Source organism: Anser cygnoides, chromosome 1 (genome assembly GCF_040182565.1).
Source record: "Anser cygnoides isolate HZ-2024a breed goose chromosome 1, Taihu_goose_T2T_genome, whole genome shotgun sequence".
In the NCBI taxonomy this organism is placed as follows: domain Eukaryota; kingdom Metazoa; phylum Chordata; class Aves; order Anseriformes; family Anatidae; genus Anser; species Anser cygnoides.
Genome location: NC_089873.1, coordinates 12,722,365 through 12,740,791, shown reverse-complemented (window position 1 = coordinate 12,740,791; position 18,427 = coordinate 12,722,365). Strand labels below are relative to the sequence as shown.

At 39.8% G+C, this 18,427-nt stretch overlaps 1 protein-coding gene across 16 annotated transcripts in view; it reads right to left on the bottom strand.

Moving 5' to 3' along the window:
* The window catches only part of MAGI2 (membrane associated guanylate kinase, WW and PDZ domain containing 2), a 771,534-nt gene that overhangs the window by 166,607 nt on the left and 586,500 nt on the right, over window positions 1-18,427 (bottom strand). For all 16 annotated transcript variants that reach the window (XM_048068443.2, XM_066990186.1, XM_066990188.1 and 13 more), the window contains one exon: window positions 137-194. In XM_048068443.2, the coding sequence (XP_047924400.2) occupies window positions 137-194 (58 nt within the window). The remainder of the gene's footprint in view (window positions 1-136; window positions 195-18,427) is intronic.

The window sequence follows — 18,427 nt, the reverse complement described above, 5'->3', positions numbered from 1 at the left end:
TGAGAATTCCTGGTATACTTTCATTTTAACATGTCAAGTAATTGTACCCATGTCTTTCCAACTAAGCACAGCAGAGGATACTAGTATTAGGTTATGACATATTAACAGCAACTTAATATTGAACTTGGGAACTTACTCAACATAATAAGTGCCATAAATGGGATCATCAATTTTCTCCCAGCCATATGGAAGCTCTGAAAAACAAAGAGTTATCTGTCTCAGTAAATGAATTACAGAATGCTAAGATTTCTGATAGTGAAATAGTGGATCTTTGCTAGGTGTTGAGGGAAATAACTGGATAGTGAATTCAGATAAAATCAACAAATCAAATGCAAAATATTGAACACACTCCATGGTGGCCACAAGTAGTAGTAACTTGAAAACTGGCATGCAAACAAAGATCTCAGTCTTGAGAACAACACATTTGACTGAACTTCACTGTTCCAACAGCTGTGCCAGCCAACAACAGTAGCATATCTTGTATGACATCACTGCTGGAGAAAGAGGGGGTATTCTGTTTTTTCAAATAGGTGTACACATAAACACACAAATACAAGTGCTTTGCTTTTTGAGCTCTTTTTTTTTTTTTTCATTGCTGTGAATCCTAGAAAAAAATGGTCTCGAACAAATGAAAAGAGTTTGACTCCTGTCTCTTAATTATATTAAGTACGTCTAAATGTTCCTGAGAGATTTGTCATATTTATCTTACTGTCATGGCAATTCCATGGCCTCCAAAGGCATGCTGCTGCAAAGCTTAGCTCTGCATCTGGGACATCACAGTACATAGAAGTAAACGGAAAGACAAACTGAAATAAGATATTTTCAGCAACTTTCAGCTTTAGAAGTAATTGAATTTTACAGAAATAGAGAAGACACCTAAAACACTCAGGTATTAACAATTAAAATATTAAATACGTTGATTTAATGAGCTTGAAAGTAAATCTGTATTAATGTACAAGCAAACACGCATAAATGAATGTACATCCATAAACATATTTTATTATCACTCACACCGAACACTTAAAATTATTACAACACCAACAGAATTTCACCTAGGGTTTAAAAAGCACCAGACGGTTGCGACAAATATCTCACTCAACATGAAGAGAATAAAAACCTCAGTGCCAGATGGAGGAAACGTGCAAAAAGATGGACATTCCCATCAGGCACAGGTATTGATTTCTATGCAGTTAAGGACTGGCACAATATAGAATCACATAATCACAGAATCATAGGGGTTGGAAGGGACCTCAAAAGATCATCGGGTCCAACCCCCCTGCCAAAGCAGGTTCCCTGGAGCAGGCTGCCCAGGTAGGCGTCCAGACGGGCCTTGGATAGCTCCAGAGAAGGAGACTCCACAACCTCCCTGGGCAGCCTGTCCCAGTGCTCCGTCACCCTCACTGAGAAGAAGTTCTTTCGCATGTTGGTGTGGAACTTCCTGTGCTCTATCTTGTGGCCATTGCCCCTTGTCCTGTCCCCACAAACCACTGAAAAGAGGTTGGCCAAATCCCTCTGTCTCCCACACCTCAGGTATTTATAAACATTGATAAGATCCCCTCTCAGTCTTCTCTTCTCCAGGCTGAACAGACTCAGGTCTCTCAGCCTTTGTTCATAGGGAAGATGCTCCAGGCCCCGTGTCATCTTTGTGGCCCTCCGCTGGACTCTTTCCAGGAGATCCCTGTCTTTTTTGTGCCGGGGAGCCCAGAACTGGACACAGTACTCCAGGTGAGGCCTGACCAGGGCAGAGTAGAGGGGGAGGATCACCCCCCTTGACCTGCTGGTCATGCTCCTTTTAATGCACGCCAGGATCCCATTGGTCCTCTTGGCCACCAGGGCACACTGCTGGCTCATGACCAACCTGTCATCCACCAGGACCCCCAGGTCCTTCTCCTCAGAGCTCCTCTCCAGCAGGTCGGCCCCAGCCTGTACTGATACGTCTGGTTGTTCCTTCCCAGGTGCAGGACTCTACACTTGCTCTTATTAAACCTCATTTGGTTTCTTCCTGCCCATCTCTCCAGCTGGTCCAGGTCTCGCTGAATGGCAGCACAGCCTTCTGGCGTGTCAGCCACTCCTCCCAGCTTTGTGTCATCAGCGTACTTGCTGAGGGCAGACACTATTCCCTCATCAAGGTCGTCGATGAAGATGTTGAACAAGACCGGACCCAGCACCGACCCCTGGGGAACACCACTAGTCACAGGGATATATATATTATATATATGTACGGATATATATTCCACTGTTTACACGGAATGGTACTGAGATTCTACAAAGAAATTTGATTCTGGAATTCCTTATCTCGATATTTCTTCCTTTGAATTATAACTCAGTTATACTTTTAAAGTCACTTTTTGGAGACTGTAAGAGTATGAAAGAGTAAGAGTACGAAACAAGACAGACCAGAGTATGAAACAAGACAGACCAGACCTGATGTAACTCATGCTGAGCATGGCCATTAAACTGGCCATAAAGAAGTGCTCCTGGATGACATATATATATATATTTTTTTTTTTTTTTTCCAGTGACAATGTGAATTGACAATTACTGATGTGCTGTAAAAAGCTAAATAAGAAAGTAAGGAACTCCACAAATTTGGAACGTAAAGTTCAAGGACTTCCTTAACATTGATACTCACTTTTTTCTATTATGCTCAGAATATTGTTAGCACTGAAATCTTCACAAACCTGCACTCTGAACTGCTTTCATCGGGGTTGCTTTGTTATTGTCAGTTCATAGGAATAAATGCTGCATAAGTTATTTCAACAGGCAACAATCACAGAATGGTTGAGGTAGGAAAGGACCTCTGGGGGTCATCTGGTCCAACCCCTCCGCTGAAGGATGGGTCACCTAGAGCAGGTTGCCCAGGTCTGTGTCCAGTTGGCTTTTGAATACATCTAAGGATGAAGCCTCACCAACCTCTCTGGGCAACATCTTCAAGTGTTTGATTACTCACAGAGTAAGTCTTTTCTTACATTTAAGAATGATTTAATATATTTCAGTTTGTGCCCTTTAAAATTTATCATGTCACTGGACACCACTGAAAAGAGTCTGGCTCTGTACTCTTTGCACCCTCCTTTCAGATACTCATAGATATTGATGGGATTCCCCTGCACCTTCTCTTCTGAAGGCTGAACAGTAAGAGCTTCCTCAGCCTTTCCTCATAGGAGACGCGCTCCAGCCTCTTCATCATTTTCATGGCCCTTTGTTGGACTCTTTCTATTATGTCCATGTCTCGTACTGGGGAGCTCAGAACTAGACACGGTTCTCCCATTGTGGCCTCACCAGTGCTGAGCAGAAAGGAAGGATCACCTCTCTAGACCTGCTGGCGATGTTATGCTGACTGCTGCCCAGGAGGCTGGTGAACTGCTTTTCTGCAAGGACACATTGCTGGCTCATGGTCAAGTCACTGAGCATTAGAAAGCCTTGGTGGTCCTGTTTCCAGACCTGCCCAGAACTTCAGTAAAATCTGTAGGAAACTGCCTCTACACTGGTTCTCATAGAGTCCTGTACATCCTGGGACTAATCCATAAGATGTAATTCATAAATATTCAAAAAGAAAGATGCTGATGCTCAAATCTGTACTGCCCCTGTAGTAAGTTTCATTCCTAGTGCATTCCTCTTCATGATTTAATATGAAAAATATGATGATGCTTTTACCAAATCCTATGACATGGAATAAATACAAAGTATTATTTTAAATACTATATGCACATTTTATTTTAATGTAATATTGCAAGGCTTTCTTCATCTAATTAACTTCATGTTGTTTTCATGTCTGGCAATCTAAAATTACTTTCCCTTAGAGAAAAGTGCAACAGACACCAATAAATTCCATACATACTCAAAAATACACAAGCATGTACACTGACACACTTATACAAATGTATGCATACATCCCTTTCCCAAAGTGAGTTAGTCGATGGAGCTTTTTTCAACAATGAAACTAAAAATATAAAGATGTTTTGCAAAAACATCTTTGTAGGTATTACCTTTCTGTAAATATATAAAGTACACAGATGCAGAGGATATATTTTATTTTAAATATTCATGAAAATATGAAATAATTTGAGGAATTACTATTAACCTGTTGGTCTATTTTTCCCAAAAGTAATGATACATAACATCATAACAGTCAGTATGGACTGAAAGAACTATTGAGAATGCAAATGGCAAATCCCATTTTCTAGTGTAAAAGTCTGTAAAAATTTAATGAATTGGAGAAACTGTGGAGAACCCACTTTTAAATGCATGGGTGGAACCACTGATTATCTAACATCATAAAACAGTCATGGGTTCAGAAAAAAGGAAATAAAAAATACCTTGGTGTACCATGATAAACTCCATGTAAGGCTATGCTCGGATTTTATTTTTTTCCTTTTGAGATGTAGCCTGTAAACTATGTTTAATTAAAATTCTGTGTAGACCAGTAAAATAAAATAGCTAGAACACAAACCCCAAGCCTTCTCCTAAAGTATTGCAGATAAGGTTAGTGGAGTGTCGTTTACTACAGGGCTTCTGCTGAAAGAATCTTCTGCTACATTTGCTTTCAGAAGCAGTGTGATTATTTTTCATGAGATTAAATAGTGGCATCTATTCCATTTTTCACTATTGAAATGAAAGATTACAGGACAGGAATACTTTAATGCTTCATCAAATAGGAAGCTAAGTGTTTGCCAAATTGGGGGTGAGGGCACTGCAGTTTCTCTTTTTCAGTTCACTGTGCCCAATGATGATCATTAGGGATGAGAGTTAACAGTAAACATTTATAAAAGAGAATTGTTATAAAACACTTTTGAAGGAGATTACTGTTGGCTATCATGATTTGAATTGGGAAGGGAGATGTAAATTATAGCTTTCTCTGATATTCATTTGATAGCACTAGCACAGAGTGTTCATGTATAATTTCTGCAGCCAACAGTTTCATGGTTACTATGTTATGTATGAAGTCTTCATTTTCATGAGCTTAACACTTGTGTCATTCGTGTCTTTCAATTCTATTGATCCCAGAAGAATTTCTCTGCAGAGCAAAACTTTTTTTTTTTTCTCTTCAGTATCTGATATTGCATTCACAAATATCTCCTCATATCATCTGGTGGAGGCCCTGTTCAGGAACATTTGTAAAATCACCATTTAAAAATCAGTAATAGGTTGTGCTGCATTTGGCAATGCTGATACTACAAGTGGATGGAAAGGCATGTATGTATGCTCCAGATTTCACATTGCATAGTTTATCCTTTACCAGAGAAGAAGAATCTAGCTAGCACTGCAACAGTCATCCAAAAAAAGATCAAAAAGGCACAGCTGACACTCAGATACTTTGCTCAGTATGTATCTGGGCAGGCTTTTAAATGCAGAGTGAGCTGCATTTCTAAAAGTTAAATGCCCAGTGGTAACAAAGGTCCTTGCAAGAATGAAAGAAGGAAGGAAAGTAAGAAGGAAAAAAAGAAAGGAAAAATTAATGTAAACTCAAGCAGGTCATTTTAATAATCAATGGCAGTGCCTTCTCATCACAGCCTGCTTATGCTAATTGTCCAGATGCTCTTATTCTGCATTCTGAAAGCTGTTGTACTTCAGAATGATTTTTGATGGTGCCACTTAATCTTCTCTGGGGATAGAGGAAGGAATACATTTTGGATCTCGATGTGCCAAGATGAAAAAAAAAACACCATATTAACCAGGATTAATTTTTCTGAAGTTTATGTATTACTAACCACATTAGAGAGTCATAAAAGCCTCTCAAGATTTCAGAACAACAACCAGCATTGTGTCACTACCCTACTGATACACTGGAAAGAAAGAAGAGAGCATATTTCTTGAATTGGCTACAATCAAAATATTTGTACAGTAAAAAAGAGTATAGTATGAAAGAAAAAAAAAAGAAAATATAACACCCACTGTTATTGAAACTGCTGTCAATAAGGATGTGGAAGCTGTCACAGTCAGCATGAGGTTGGGTCATTTGCCTTGTTAACACCCATGCACAGGTCAGGAATCCTTTTCTAACCTAAATTTGAGACTTTTCAGAAAAATACATTATCTTTCCACTCTACAGCCCATTTTTTTCCTTCCTTTTGCTTCTTTCTTCTTTGTTCTTTCTACCTATTTCAAATTCTTTTTTTCTCTTTTTTGTTTTTGCCTTTTCATGTCAGTTACCTCCTGCAGAGAGCATCATATGTGTTGGGTTAGAAATTACAAAACAGTGCAGCTCTGCAGCCCACTGCAGTTGCACAGTGTTCCAGTTTCCTGAAGAGAGAAAGTCTTTGCAAATATGTATCTGCAAGTCTAAACCAGCGGTCCTCACTGCTTGGATTACACAAAAAGATTTTATCTGCAATACCCTAAGGCACAGCACACAGATTACCAGGGAACAGAATCTGCTCAGGACATGCTGTGCTGCTGCCTCATGAGCAGAGGGCTGGATTAGCACCTGTCTACACTGCCCAGCTGATACGTGAAATAGTCACAGTAGTTGCGCTGTTGTCCCTGAACACTTCCGTTGAGTTTGCCATAAGAAAACGGAAGATAAATTGCTCACTGAAAGTTGGTACTTAACCTACTATTCACAAACCCATTGGAATTCTGGTAGGCCACCTAGTTGCATAACATATGGGAACTCCAAAAACCAGCCAACCACCAACAAAAACCACTTATATGCTAGATGCTATAGTAAAATCTTTCATAGCACTTCAACAGGTTCCTCCACTTAGCCATGTTTCAAGTGTCACTGGATAATGCAATTGCTAAGATGGACTTCTCTATGCTAGTACACAAAACAAAAGCTATGAACGAAAATAAATTAGATAAAAAAGTCAGAACAGGTCAGTATCTCAGTAAGAATAACAGACAGGATGAATAACTTCAACTGAATAGCAAAAACAAATTCACTCTTTCTATCATGAAAGACCTGGAAAACTAAGGGAAATGTACCAACTCCAAGCCCTGCCATGTAAGCTCAACTGCAATTAAACTTGTGTTCGCCAACTGCCATTCTCATACCAGCAAATTTCACAATGTCATCACTGTTTATGTTCAGTCTGTAATCACAAACCATTCATGTGCAATTTGTTCTCATGAGTAAAATGATGTTATGCATAAATTCTTCTTGCACAATGGAAACAAATGTCTAAGTAACATTCATATCTGATAAACGCATCTTCTCCCTTCTGTGCAGCTTATTGTGACATGCTACAGCCTTAATTATGCAGAATACAGACTACTAAATATTACTCTCAATTCAACAATATTTCCTCCCAGCATTGTTACCACGTGAAATATTGCCAACAGTGGGGATATTTTTAACATTAGCTGTAACTGATCCCTCTGACATGCAGACTTGCACAATGATTAAGATTTGCATTAATACAGTGAAAAAATAACAACTGAATTACTGTGTTGTAACAATCAAAAAAGACGTCATAAAGTGTTTGTTAGCTATTTATTAAAAAAAAACAACTGAAAAATAATTAAGGGAAAAATGCCTTATATGTTGAGAATTTAGCTAGGTTATTATTATGATTATTGTAAGCAGTCCCTGACTGAGATGGCTTCCTTAATAAAGTGTGAATAACAAACTCCATTCTCAAAAAATTATCGGGCAATAGCTGCAGCTGGACAGAGTACTGTGTTGGGTTTACATGGCAAGGTTTTGGCAGTGGGTGTGCTGCATGGATGGCCTCTGTGAGCAGAGCCCAGAAGCATCCCCAAGCTACGTAAGAGCCAGTTCCAGCTAGCTCCAAAAAGGACCTGCTGCTGGCCTGAGGCAAAAAGTGATGTTGGTTGGGCCTCTGTGAGAGCAGACTGAGAAAGAAAAAGCTGCTGTGCTGGGGGAGAGGAGTGAGAAAATGTAGAGAGAAACTAGGCGACACCAAAGTCAGTGAAGAAGGAGGGCAGGAGGTGCTGCAGGCACTGGAGCAGAAGGTACCCTGCAGCTGGTGGAGAGGCCCATGGTGGAGCAGATACTTATGCCATGGCCCATGGAAGATCCTACAAGAGCAAGTGGATGTGGCCTGAGGAAGGCTGCATGCTGTGGAGACCCCATGCAGGAGCAGGCTCATGGCAGGAACTGTGGCCCATTCCTTCCATGAGAGAGGAGCCCACAGTAGAGATGGTGATCTGGCAGGTGCATGCCCCTGAGCTGCTTGAGAGGGGAGAAAGTAGATTAAAGTTGAGCCCAAGAAGAAGAGGTGTTTAGGGGAAGGTGTTTTAGTTTGTTCTTTGAGTTCTCATTGCCCTACTTTGGTATTGATTGGTAGTAAATTACATGAATCTTCCCCAAGCTGAGTCTGTTTTGCTCATGACAGTAACTGGTGAGCAATTTCCCTGTCCTTACCTCAACCCATGAGTTATTCCACTGTATTTTCTCCACCTGTCCTGCTGAGGAGGGGGAGAGAGAGAGGACTTGGAAGCACCTGATGCCCAGCTAAGGTCAACCCACCACAAGTACTCTCCATGGATCTTTTCAAGAGAAAGCTCAGAGTTTCTACTAAAAGATTCCAAACAAACTACAAAATGCTGTTTTCAATGTATTTAGAAGTAATAATTTAAGGAAAGCAGAAACACTTACCGAAAGGTATTTATTATTAAAACTTCCATCAAATCTGTTATTTATTTATTTATTTTTCCTTTGTCTTTACTCCTGCATTATTTGTGCTGAATATTTGGTTTGTATCATAGGCCTTTTAGGGAGAGAGCTTAAAACAATTCCTTGTTGGTCTCAAAGTTCCCAATGAAGTGACTTGTGCTTTGCTAGGGAATATAAGACCACTAGGAACATGGAAAAATCTCATGTTTTATCTACAAGTCCTTGACCAAGAAATTGGATGCAGTCTTCCACAGCATAATTAAACAGTATATTCCTTAGCTTCCAAGAACAGTTGGGAAGCATTTTCTCAATGTTATGTTACATTATCTCGTTTTTAATATAACAAAGGAGGTAGATCTAAATGGACTCATTGCCACCCTTAGCCTCACAGCTCCTAGCTCTAAACTAGCTAATTCAGGCACTACTAGGAGTAAAGTCACTTCAGCATGAATCTTGGTGCAGAACGCAAACCTGTCACAGAAGCTCAGCACATCCCTCAGTGGCTACTCACATGTGTGCTGACGAGTTGCAATGGCATCGCCAGCTGGTTCAAAGTTCAGACATGCACATAAAAGAGACTGTCACAGGCACACTCATTCCACCAAGAGAAAAGGAGCCCCAAGTGCAATCAACTTCACACCATGTTATCAATTTGTATTTGTGAAGTTCAGAGTATTGGCTCTACTCCATACACAACTCCAAAGTGGGAGATTCTACCTTTGAAACTGATTTGATTAACACCGCTTCTTTATGCTATATTCTTTAGACTTTGAGGAAAACAGGCTGAAAAGAAACATTCTTTTTGATCTCTTGGATGTTCAAATCTTTCAGCACTTGTACTTCATTACTGACTGTATCAATTCAGTCTTATTACAGAACAGTGTCTTCCTAACAACTACCTGATCTTACGCACTTAGGCTTTTCTTCTATTTGCTTTTCAGCCTCCTCTTTTATTTATATATATATTTTTTCCTTTTCTGTTAAATGATTCACAACTTACTCCACAAACTTAGGGTGTTATTGAATTTACTGTTGTTACATAACCTAAAACCTTCAGTTTGGCTACTGACCTAAAAAGCCCTGTAAAAGTATAAAGCTACTAACAGTGCAGGTTAGACCTCACAGAAGGCAGAGAGATATTCTGTTACTAGAATATTCAGTTCATAGACAAGCTTCAACAAACTGAATCTAGCTGTACAACTCATAAGCTTCAGTACAACGCAGAAAGAAGCCTATCATTTTTAAACAAACCCAAATGACACATTTTAATGATATTTTCAGGGCTGAACTTCACCAAAAAGGGAAACAAGATTACCCTCAGACCCTCCTCACAGGTCAAACCCGCCTGCCCCTGATTATCTTGGTGGCCCTCTGCTGAACTTGCTCCCATTTATCAATCTGCTTTATCTTTTAACAAGCATCGCCAACATGGAATGCAGTGTTATGGATGCAGTCTAAGGAGTCAGTTCACAATCTTTATTGTTACAAGGCTTTCTTCCTTCCCAGGTTGTGTTTGTCCTTGTTGAATTTTGCAAGGTTTCCGGGGGCATTCTTCCAGCCTAGCTGAATGACAGCTCTGCTCTTGAGCATATTAACTGGTCCCCCTAATTTGGAGTCACCTGCAAATCTGACTTTGCTGCCTCCTTCAGATTGCACATAAAGATATAAAACATGACAGCCTCCAGTATAAATCCCTGTAGTGCCCTGCTTGTATCAGCAGGTGGTTATAATGTGACCCATTAACTGCAGGGGGACTGTAACAACAGCCCACCATGATGTCACCAATACCAGCCTCTCCTCTGAGCCTGACCCACAGACTCTTCACCAGATAGCTGTCCCTCTGCATTGGGTTTATGTGGCAAGGTTTTAGTAGCAGGGGGGCTGCAGGGTTGGCCTCTATGAGAAAAGTCCAGAAGCTGCCCCACATCAGATGGGGTAACTCCAAAAGGCCAATGCCGAGCCAGTGAGCAATGTTATTTGCACCTCTGGGAGAGCAGATTTAAGAAAGGGAAAAAAAACCTGCTGCATAACAGCAGCTAGAGGAGCGAGGAGTGAGAAGCAGCCCTGCAGCCCCCAAGGTCAGTGCAGCAGGAGGGCAGGAGGTGCTCCAGGCACGGTGTAGAAGTTCCCCCGCGGCCTGTGGAGAGGCCCCTGGTGGAGCAGGCTGTCCCCCTGCACCCATGGGTCCCACACGGAGCAGATCTCCACGCTGCAGCCCGTGGAGGAGCCCCCGGTGGAGCAGGTGGATGTGGCCTGGAGGAGGCTGCGGCCCATGGAGAGCCCCCGCAGGAGCAGGCCCCGGGCCGGAGCTGCAGCCCGTGGAGAGGAGCCCACGCAGGAGCAGGGGGTCTGGGGGGAGCTGCCGCCCGTGGGGGACCCGTGCTGGAGCAGTTTGCTCCTGGGGGATGGACCCTGTGGTACGGAGCCATGTGGGAGCAGTTGTTGAAGAGTTGCAGCCTGTGGGCAGCCCGCACAGGGTCAGTTTGGGAAGGATGGCATCCTGTGGGAGGGACCCCATGTGGAGCAGGGGCAGAGAGTGACCGAGAAGGAGCAGCAGAGACGAAACATTAGGGACTAACCGCAGCCCTCATTCCCCATTCCTCTGTGTCTCTCAGGGGAGGACGTAGAAGAGGGTGGATGGGGGAATGTGTATTTAGTTTGCTTTTAGTTTCTCGCTGTTCTGGTCTGCTAGTGATAGGCAATAAATTATATTAATCTCCCTATGCTGAGTCTGTTTTGCCCATGACAATAATCGGTGGGTGATCTCCCTGTCCTTATCTCAACCTTTGAGCCCTTTTCATTTTATTTTTTCCCCTTTTTTCTTTGAGGTGGGGAAGTGAGAGAGTGGTTGTGGTGGAGTTCAGTTGCCCAGCAGGGTAAAACCACCCTGCCCTACCGTAAGAGTGCTCCATATGCCCAAGCTGCTCCCTCACATAGGGGTCCCTCACATGAGGGACTCCTTCTCACTTCTACTGACCTTCTTTCTTGGTGAAACAGGTAATTTTACCTTGTTCCTGACTGATATTTAAAACAGTGACACTAATTAAAATTCAATCAATTTAGAAAACATTTGATTCATGACTTCATTTGTCTCACTGGGTCTTGAAATTCTCAAGTGAATGTTTCAAAATAAAGCACACAACTTAATGCTCCTTCCTTCCTATTTTTCTTTCATTTTTTTTCTTGGCTTGTTATGCCAAATGGTTATTACCTGATTTTATATGACACGAAAGAGAACCAAATGGATAGACATACTATAAAAAGAGATGGGAAAATGTGACATCTATAGTGATAATGAAAAAAAAATACAACTGAGTACTACTCTGTACGTTTACAATAAACTGATTATCTATCAGTGATCCACAGATAGCAAGTTCTTCTGCTCAGACTGTAAAATTACTTAGGTATATCATTTGTGATGAGCCACAACAGCCTTGGAAGTATCTTATACCGGCCTTGGATGGAAATTAAATAAATCAGCACTCTGACTGAGTACAAGACATCTTACATTTTTATATTTTATTTCCAAGTGGCCAATGAAGTTGTATAGAATCAAATAGCATCAATAGTCCTCTGCAAGGTACTTCCTACATGATCTGTTTCCATGACTACCATGATTTTAATAATATGTTTTCAGAGTTTTGAACAGTAGCTGATGGATGTAATACAGATTTGTTAGTTGTTTAAATAGTATTTGATGAAATAGATAAATCAATACAATTGATGAGAGATATCATGGAAAATTCAGGTTAACACTGGAGAAGCTGATGCAGCAATTTGTGACTTACACTAGTGAAATAAGATTAGAATCTGGTTTTGTCTCCTCATTGGTTTCATTGCCTTGTCTAGCATGAGAACTTTAAAAGTCCCACCTTTTATTACTTTTTGCTTTGTTGCACAATAGATAAAAATCTGCTTTAGTTGCGTATGTTCTTGTCATAACTTATTCATCACTATGCATTACTTATATTTATGAGGACACTCATATTGAGTCACTCTGTACTTTAAACATTATGTTAAAAAATCCTTTGGCATTTGAATGACAAGGAAGTATGTATGAATTTGGAAGCTTATTTTTCTTTGAATTGTAATGCCATCTGCCAAAACTCTCTCTCAGAATGCTTCTGTGACAGCATCAGAAAGAAACTTTGCTTGAAAAACCAGCATGTGCTCTTTTGTTAATCTACCAGAGACACATTTTGTTTGCTTTCATAGGGTCACTTTGCAAATGTAGTGTCCAATTAATATACTAATTTGTGACAATGACAAAATAATCAGATCTTTAAGTCACTTTTCCTTCAAGAATTTTAAGTGTGTGGGATAATCATAAGACAGTTAAAATCTACTCAAGTTTTCTTCATGCTTTAATGTTCAGTATTGCTGGCATGTAGCTAACATGTTGCAAGAAAGAAAAAAAAGGCAGGCAAAGTAGTACTTCCATGTTCGCAGTTTAATTCATTATTTTTTACTTTTATGTTCTGCAGTGTCATGAAGTGGCAACACTTACATTCTCCACACCCTTTCCCCCTCCACTTCTCATGTAAAACCTGCATAAGGGTAGAGTAGTAATCCAACCATTGGCTGGAGATGGATTAAAACACAGAGAGGACTGTGGTTCCTTAGCGTGTCTGGTTTATCATTAAGCATCTCCAAAACTCTTCAGATTCTTTTCCCAAAGAAAAAAGCATCTTATTTTTCTCGAGAAAACCCAAGACTCTTTCAAAAACAAGCTGTGTTCTGTTTCTGATTCTCCCTAAACCTTGCAGATTTTTTAGTAAATAATTTGTTCCTCTCTCTGCCTGGTTCTTGAGCATCCTTCCTTCTACCCCACACTGGCAACAAAACCCCCATGAATTCTGCTGTGCAGCAGCACCTCCACTGCATTGAAACCCAAATCTTTCCTATTCCGAGGATGTCTGAGGGCAATAAATTTATAAACTCAACCAAAAGACTGCTGCGCCTATCTCAGGAGAAACATCTCTACAAGAGTTAATTGAAGAAATGCCTGCCTGCTGACTTTGTCATTCATGTGGAGCAGTAGCCTATTTGCACAAGCAAGGGAAATGATATATCTTACTTTCACCAGTGTGCCATACATAATTTTGGGATCAACAGCTGATCTAATTGATTTATTCCAACGGAGAATAACCTTTTTCTCAGTGTATGCCCTTGCTCTGTCCCATCTGGTAGTTTTGATTTCTATGTAGGTATTATTTTAATTAGTTATTTTAATTAATTACATTATTATTTATTTTTAATTGATTTTGTACTTAATGGTTGAAAACACGTCTCCAAATTGAATCTGTCCCAGCTCAGTGGCATAATTAACAAATCTTCAATTTCACTTCTTTAGTCTTCTAATTTCTACTCTTTACTGTTCTCTGGTCTGTTCAGCTCCTTAAATATCAAGGTGCCTCCAAGTTCTCAAAAAAGAGACCTTCAGCACTGCATCACCTACACCTTATCCCAAATGATGTACAGTCTACCACAAAATTGGTACAGAACAGACCCTAGAGGACCCAACAGGACCACCAAATATGAAGATTGAACAGGTCTCAGTGTCACATTTCAGCCCAGCTTTGCCTGTTTTATACTTTCTAATTCCTTTGTGAGCCAGCTTAGAAGTAATCAGATGCAGCCATACAAAATCTTGCCTTTTTACAGACTGACCTAGTGGTACTTGGCTGATTTTTTTTTGGAGGATTTCTCCTTTGGGCACCTGAGAACAATTCAGTGTGAGTGCTTATGCTGGGTCACCTCAACACCAGCACACCTTGTTTGGAAGGCTCACTAAGAAGGGCAGCTGCATGATCTTACTGACTAGAGCCCCAGTCAGCTCTAAAAATACATGTATCAGGGCCTAATGGAAAATATAACAGCTGCAGTTCAACCAAAGCTGTCCCTATATTGATAGAAAGGAACCTGAGGACATCAGAGAAATAAACTGTAGAAATGACACACAGGTATAAATGACAGAGAAATAGAGAAACTATGCAAAATGTTTTTTAAAAATTATTTTGTTGTCATTGTCTGTAACTAAGCATGGCTATAATATAACAACAGAAGAGCAAATAAGCACAGAACAGAACAACCTTTAGTGAATAATAAAATATTTCTATAATTCATTTGCAGTCTTCATAAAACTTAATAAATTCTACTGACCATCTGCAAACAGAACTCAGAGGATGAGATTTTTGGGACTTTGCTGGACAGGTGTAGAGACTACAGTTATTATCTTAAAGAGCTGGAAGAGACTTGATCTCATGTCTCTGTGGATAGGATCCTCTGACATTGAAACTATAATGCTTGCTATGCACTTCAGTAAAAGGTAATGTCGGGGTCCTGATCCATAACTTTCATATGTAGCAGCATGGGCTAATTTCAGTTTTTAATTTATCATATGCTCACTCTTTCCATTAATAAATAATTAGTTACGTTTTTCCTCAGTGAATTTTAATTATTTCGAGAAAAATGTTATATGCCTATAGAATATGTACGCTCAGTTCCTAGGTTTGCCTTTTGTGCTCAGCTACAGTCAGGATTTGTGGATTTAAACTAGTCTATTTTATTCTTTGAGATGTAATTAGACGTTTGCATTTCACAGACTTGGTTCACATCTGGTTCACTGGTCTGTTCTCAGAGAAAAAAATTATTGCTCTATCATGGGAAAAAATAAGCCTCCAATCTTTTGTAAAAAGTCCTACAAATGCAGTGAATTGCATGCTACATGCATTTTAGGTGCATATTTTTCTCTGCTCCACTGACAAAGTCGGTTGTGAAACTGCCATGTTTGTAAAACAGTTGGCACTGAGCAATTGCAGCACCTGTGGCAGAGGCGGCCTCTGCCAGCCTTTTAGTGCACAGTAAAATGATAAAAATGTATTAGTTTTCCACTTTGCAGTTGCAGTCCTAATTACACAATGCAGCTGGTGCTGCAGGAAAATCCATGCTGTTTAACAGTAAAGGAATTTAAGTGGAAGGAGTAAAGATGATTTTGCTTTGAAACTGTCTTTTTTTTTTCCTCCTACCATTTCAAGAGTAGATGATGAAAAAGGGCATAGGGACAAGGAGGGTAGAAAAGACAGGCGGAAATGGGAGACAGAAAGCATCAGTGTGACAGTGAGGGGAGAAAGATACATTGCTACAAATGGCAGGCACAATGGCTGGGCAGACCTTGCTTGAACTGGCCTTGAACTGCTCATTACCCTCTGTATCTTACTTCCCTCCTCCTTTTTCTGCCAATTGGTTCTTTTTGTCAGTTCTGTTTCTCATGCTGTCCACCATTTCTATTTCCCTTCCCTTCTTTTTTATTTTTATATTTTTAATTTTTGGGTGCCAGTTACAAATAGATTTCATTTCCTACTAGTGATAGAAGACAGTGGTGCTTCCTGTGAGTTAAAATGGGAACAAGCGCTCACGCAAGTTGTTACGAGTGACCTAAAAAATGGAAAATCTTTGTGTTTATAAATTCTATGTTTGCAGAAGCTGAGCCTGGATATCTATGCCAAGACTGAAAGAGAACTGGGGTTGTATAATATGGTTTTAAGATTACGATTTTGGTATTCCTTTAAAACACTTGTAACCCGTGATATGAACATGTAACTCACTAGTGAGTGCTTGGTACGACAAGGAGTTTATAAGATTAAAACTCAGTTTTATGTAAGTGCCAGTCTATGGTTCTTCCAAGAACATTTGCATTTCCCTGTCTTCTGTTAATAAAGGCAATTATTGTCACTCAGTTGGTTTAGGACCACAACTTTAAACATGAAAGTATGGTCTGTATCAGGGCTGTCAGTTGCAGATTGTCCTAAAGGGGCTGAAGTTCACAATGCGTAATTATTATTTGCTCAGATTGCTAGCATCCTGTGCTCTTACAACAAATACAACAATATCAGCTTAACCTCCAAAATATGGGGACCTCTTGAACAAGTTCAGTCCTACAACCATCAAAGTCATTCTCACCTCCCTTCAGAACAGGGCTGTTAAAAGGAATTTGTGCAATATAGTATCTCTGAGCTAAACCTTGCCCACTGTTTGTTTTACAGGTCGGACTTCTGCCACTCACATGTTTCCAAGGTTCTGAAATAATTTCATAAAGTGAAATAAGACTGCAGCAGTCAATCACCTGCAACCTCATCCACAGTTAGTTAGGACAGTGAGTGGAAAAAATACATTCAAATAGCTAATGAAAGTAAAGAATAATAATTAAAGTACTATATTAGTATCAAGCCCCAGTAATCTTGAAAAACAATCCTCAATCCTGCCTGTTCACTCAACAAAATCTGGATTCTGGAGGCAGGTTTTGTCCTAAAAATGTCAGGCAACAGTACCTTCTTTGCAGTAGCAAAGGTAATTCACTACAACCAGGCAACAGTTAACACCATTTTACAGTTCCAACTATCCTTGAAAAGATGGGAACTTATATTCATCCATGTTCATGTTTCTGTTTTGTTCTCTTTAACTATTATTACTATGAAAATTATGCCATCTCCTTTTGACATCTTTCTTTTAACTGTCCATAGTGAGAGAATTATTCATTTTTGTCCCAAAAGGAAACATCAAACAAATGTTTAAAAGACTGGAAATTTTGCTATGGCTATATTGATGACTACGCTGTTCTGTGTAATCACACTGGTTCCTCATGAGGAGAAGCACTCAATAAAGGGCTCAAGCTGTGATGCAGAGAGTACGTTAGTGACTTCGGTAAATATACTGTTAGGTTTTCTGCAAGTCAAGGCTATGCTACTAAGTCAAAGCATTTCACACCACATGGAAATCCCCACAGTAGAAATGACTCTGTACATGAACACAGGAAGCAGCATCTCCCACTTACAATAGCTTTCTTGCCCTGTGAAGTCTCCTACTCCTGCATGCTGCCCTGTCCTTGTGGGATTCAGCTCTGCACAGACAACAGGCCAGCCTCTGCCCTACCTCATAGTTTGCTTCTCACAAAAATCTGCACCAGCTTCACTACCAAAGGGGAAAAAGCAGGATTTAACCTATAATTATTGTCCATTGTCCTCTATATTATCTTAGAAAAAGGCAATTTGATGAAGATGTTTTTCTGTCTTATTTTAGCTAATGTAACGGTCAGAAGGAGATAAGTCCTTACGAGAAACTGCTGCTACTGCCTTGTAAGTAGGCTTGCCCACCTACCATTGTATTCTTTGATAAATTGATAAACACTTCTGCTGTTAAGGGCAATTAAAGACTGTGACAATAAAGGGAAAAATTTAATAAAGAACAAAATCAAGGACATCAGCAAATGGTCTTGTAAGAATAAGATATTGCATTAAAGAAGGGAAATTCATTCAATTACTACAATATGAATGGTCTTGAGATGCCAAATATGAATATAAAATTCAATTTTCAATCTATCTAAAAGTGTAGGTTTGCAGTCTTTGATTTAGACTCATGTCAAATGCAAATCACATTAAGTAGAGGCAAACATTTGGAAGGATGAAAAGAAAACAGAATAGAATGTGTAACCTGCTCCCTTCTACCCCCAAATAAGACCTTGATCTATTAAGGGTGGCACAGAAATGCCCTTAATATTTTCCCCAGATCCTTTTTTTTTTTTTTAATACCTTAATGGACATTTATGATTCCCTCTGAGTTATCTGGAGGCCAGAAAATGGGAATCTCCACTGAAGGTTCTTCTTTCAAGGAGCTATAATTTAATCTAATAAACAATAGAACTAAAATAAATGTGAATAAGCAGACTACAAAAACAACAAAATTTAGAAATTTAGAATCAGGATAGTGTCCATTCGGTTGTCCTTTCCAAAGCATACATTAAGCTGACATCTACAGATAATTTTTCATATTTGCCAAAGAAAATACCTATTA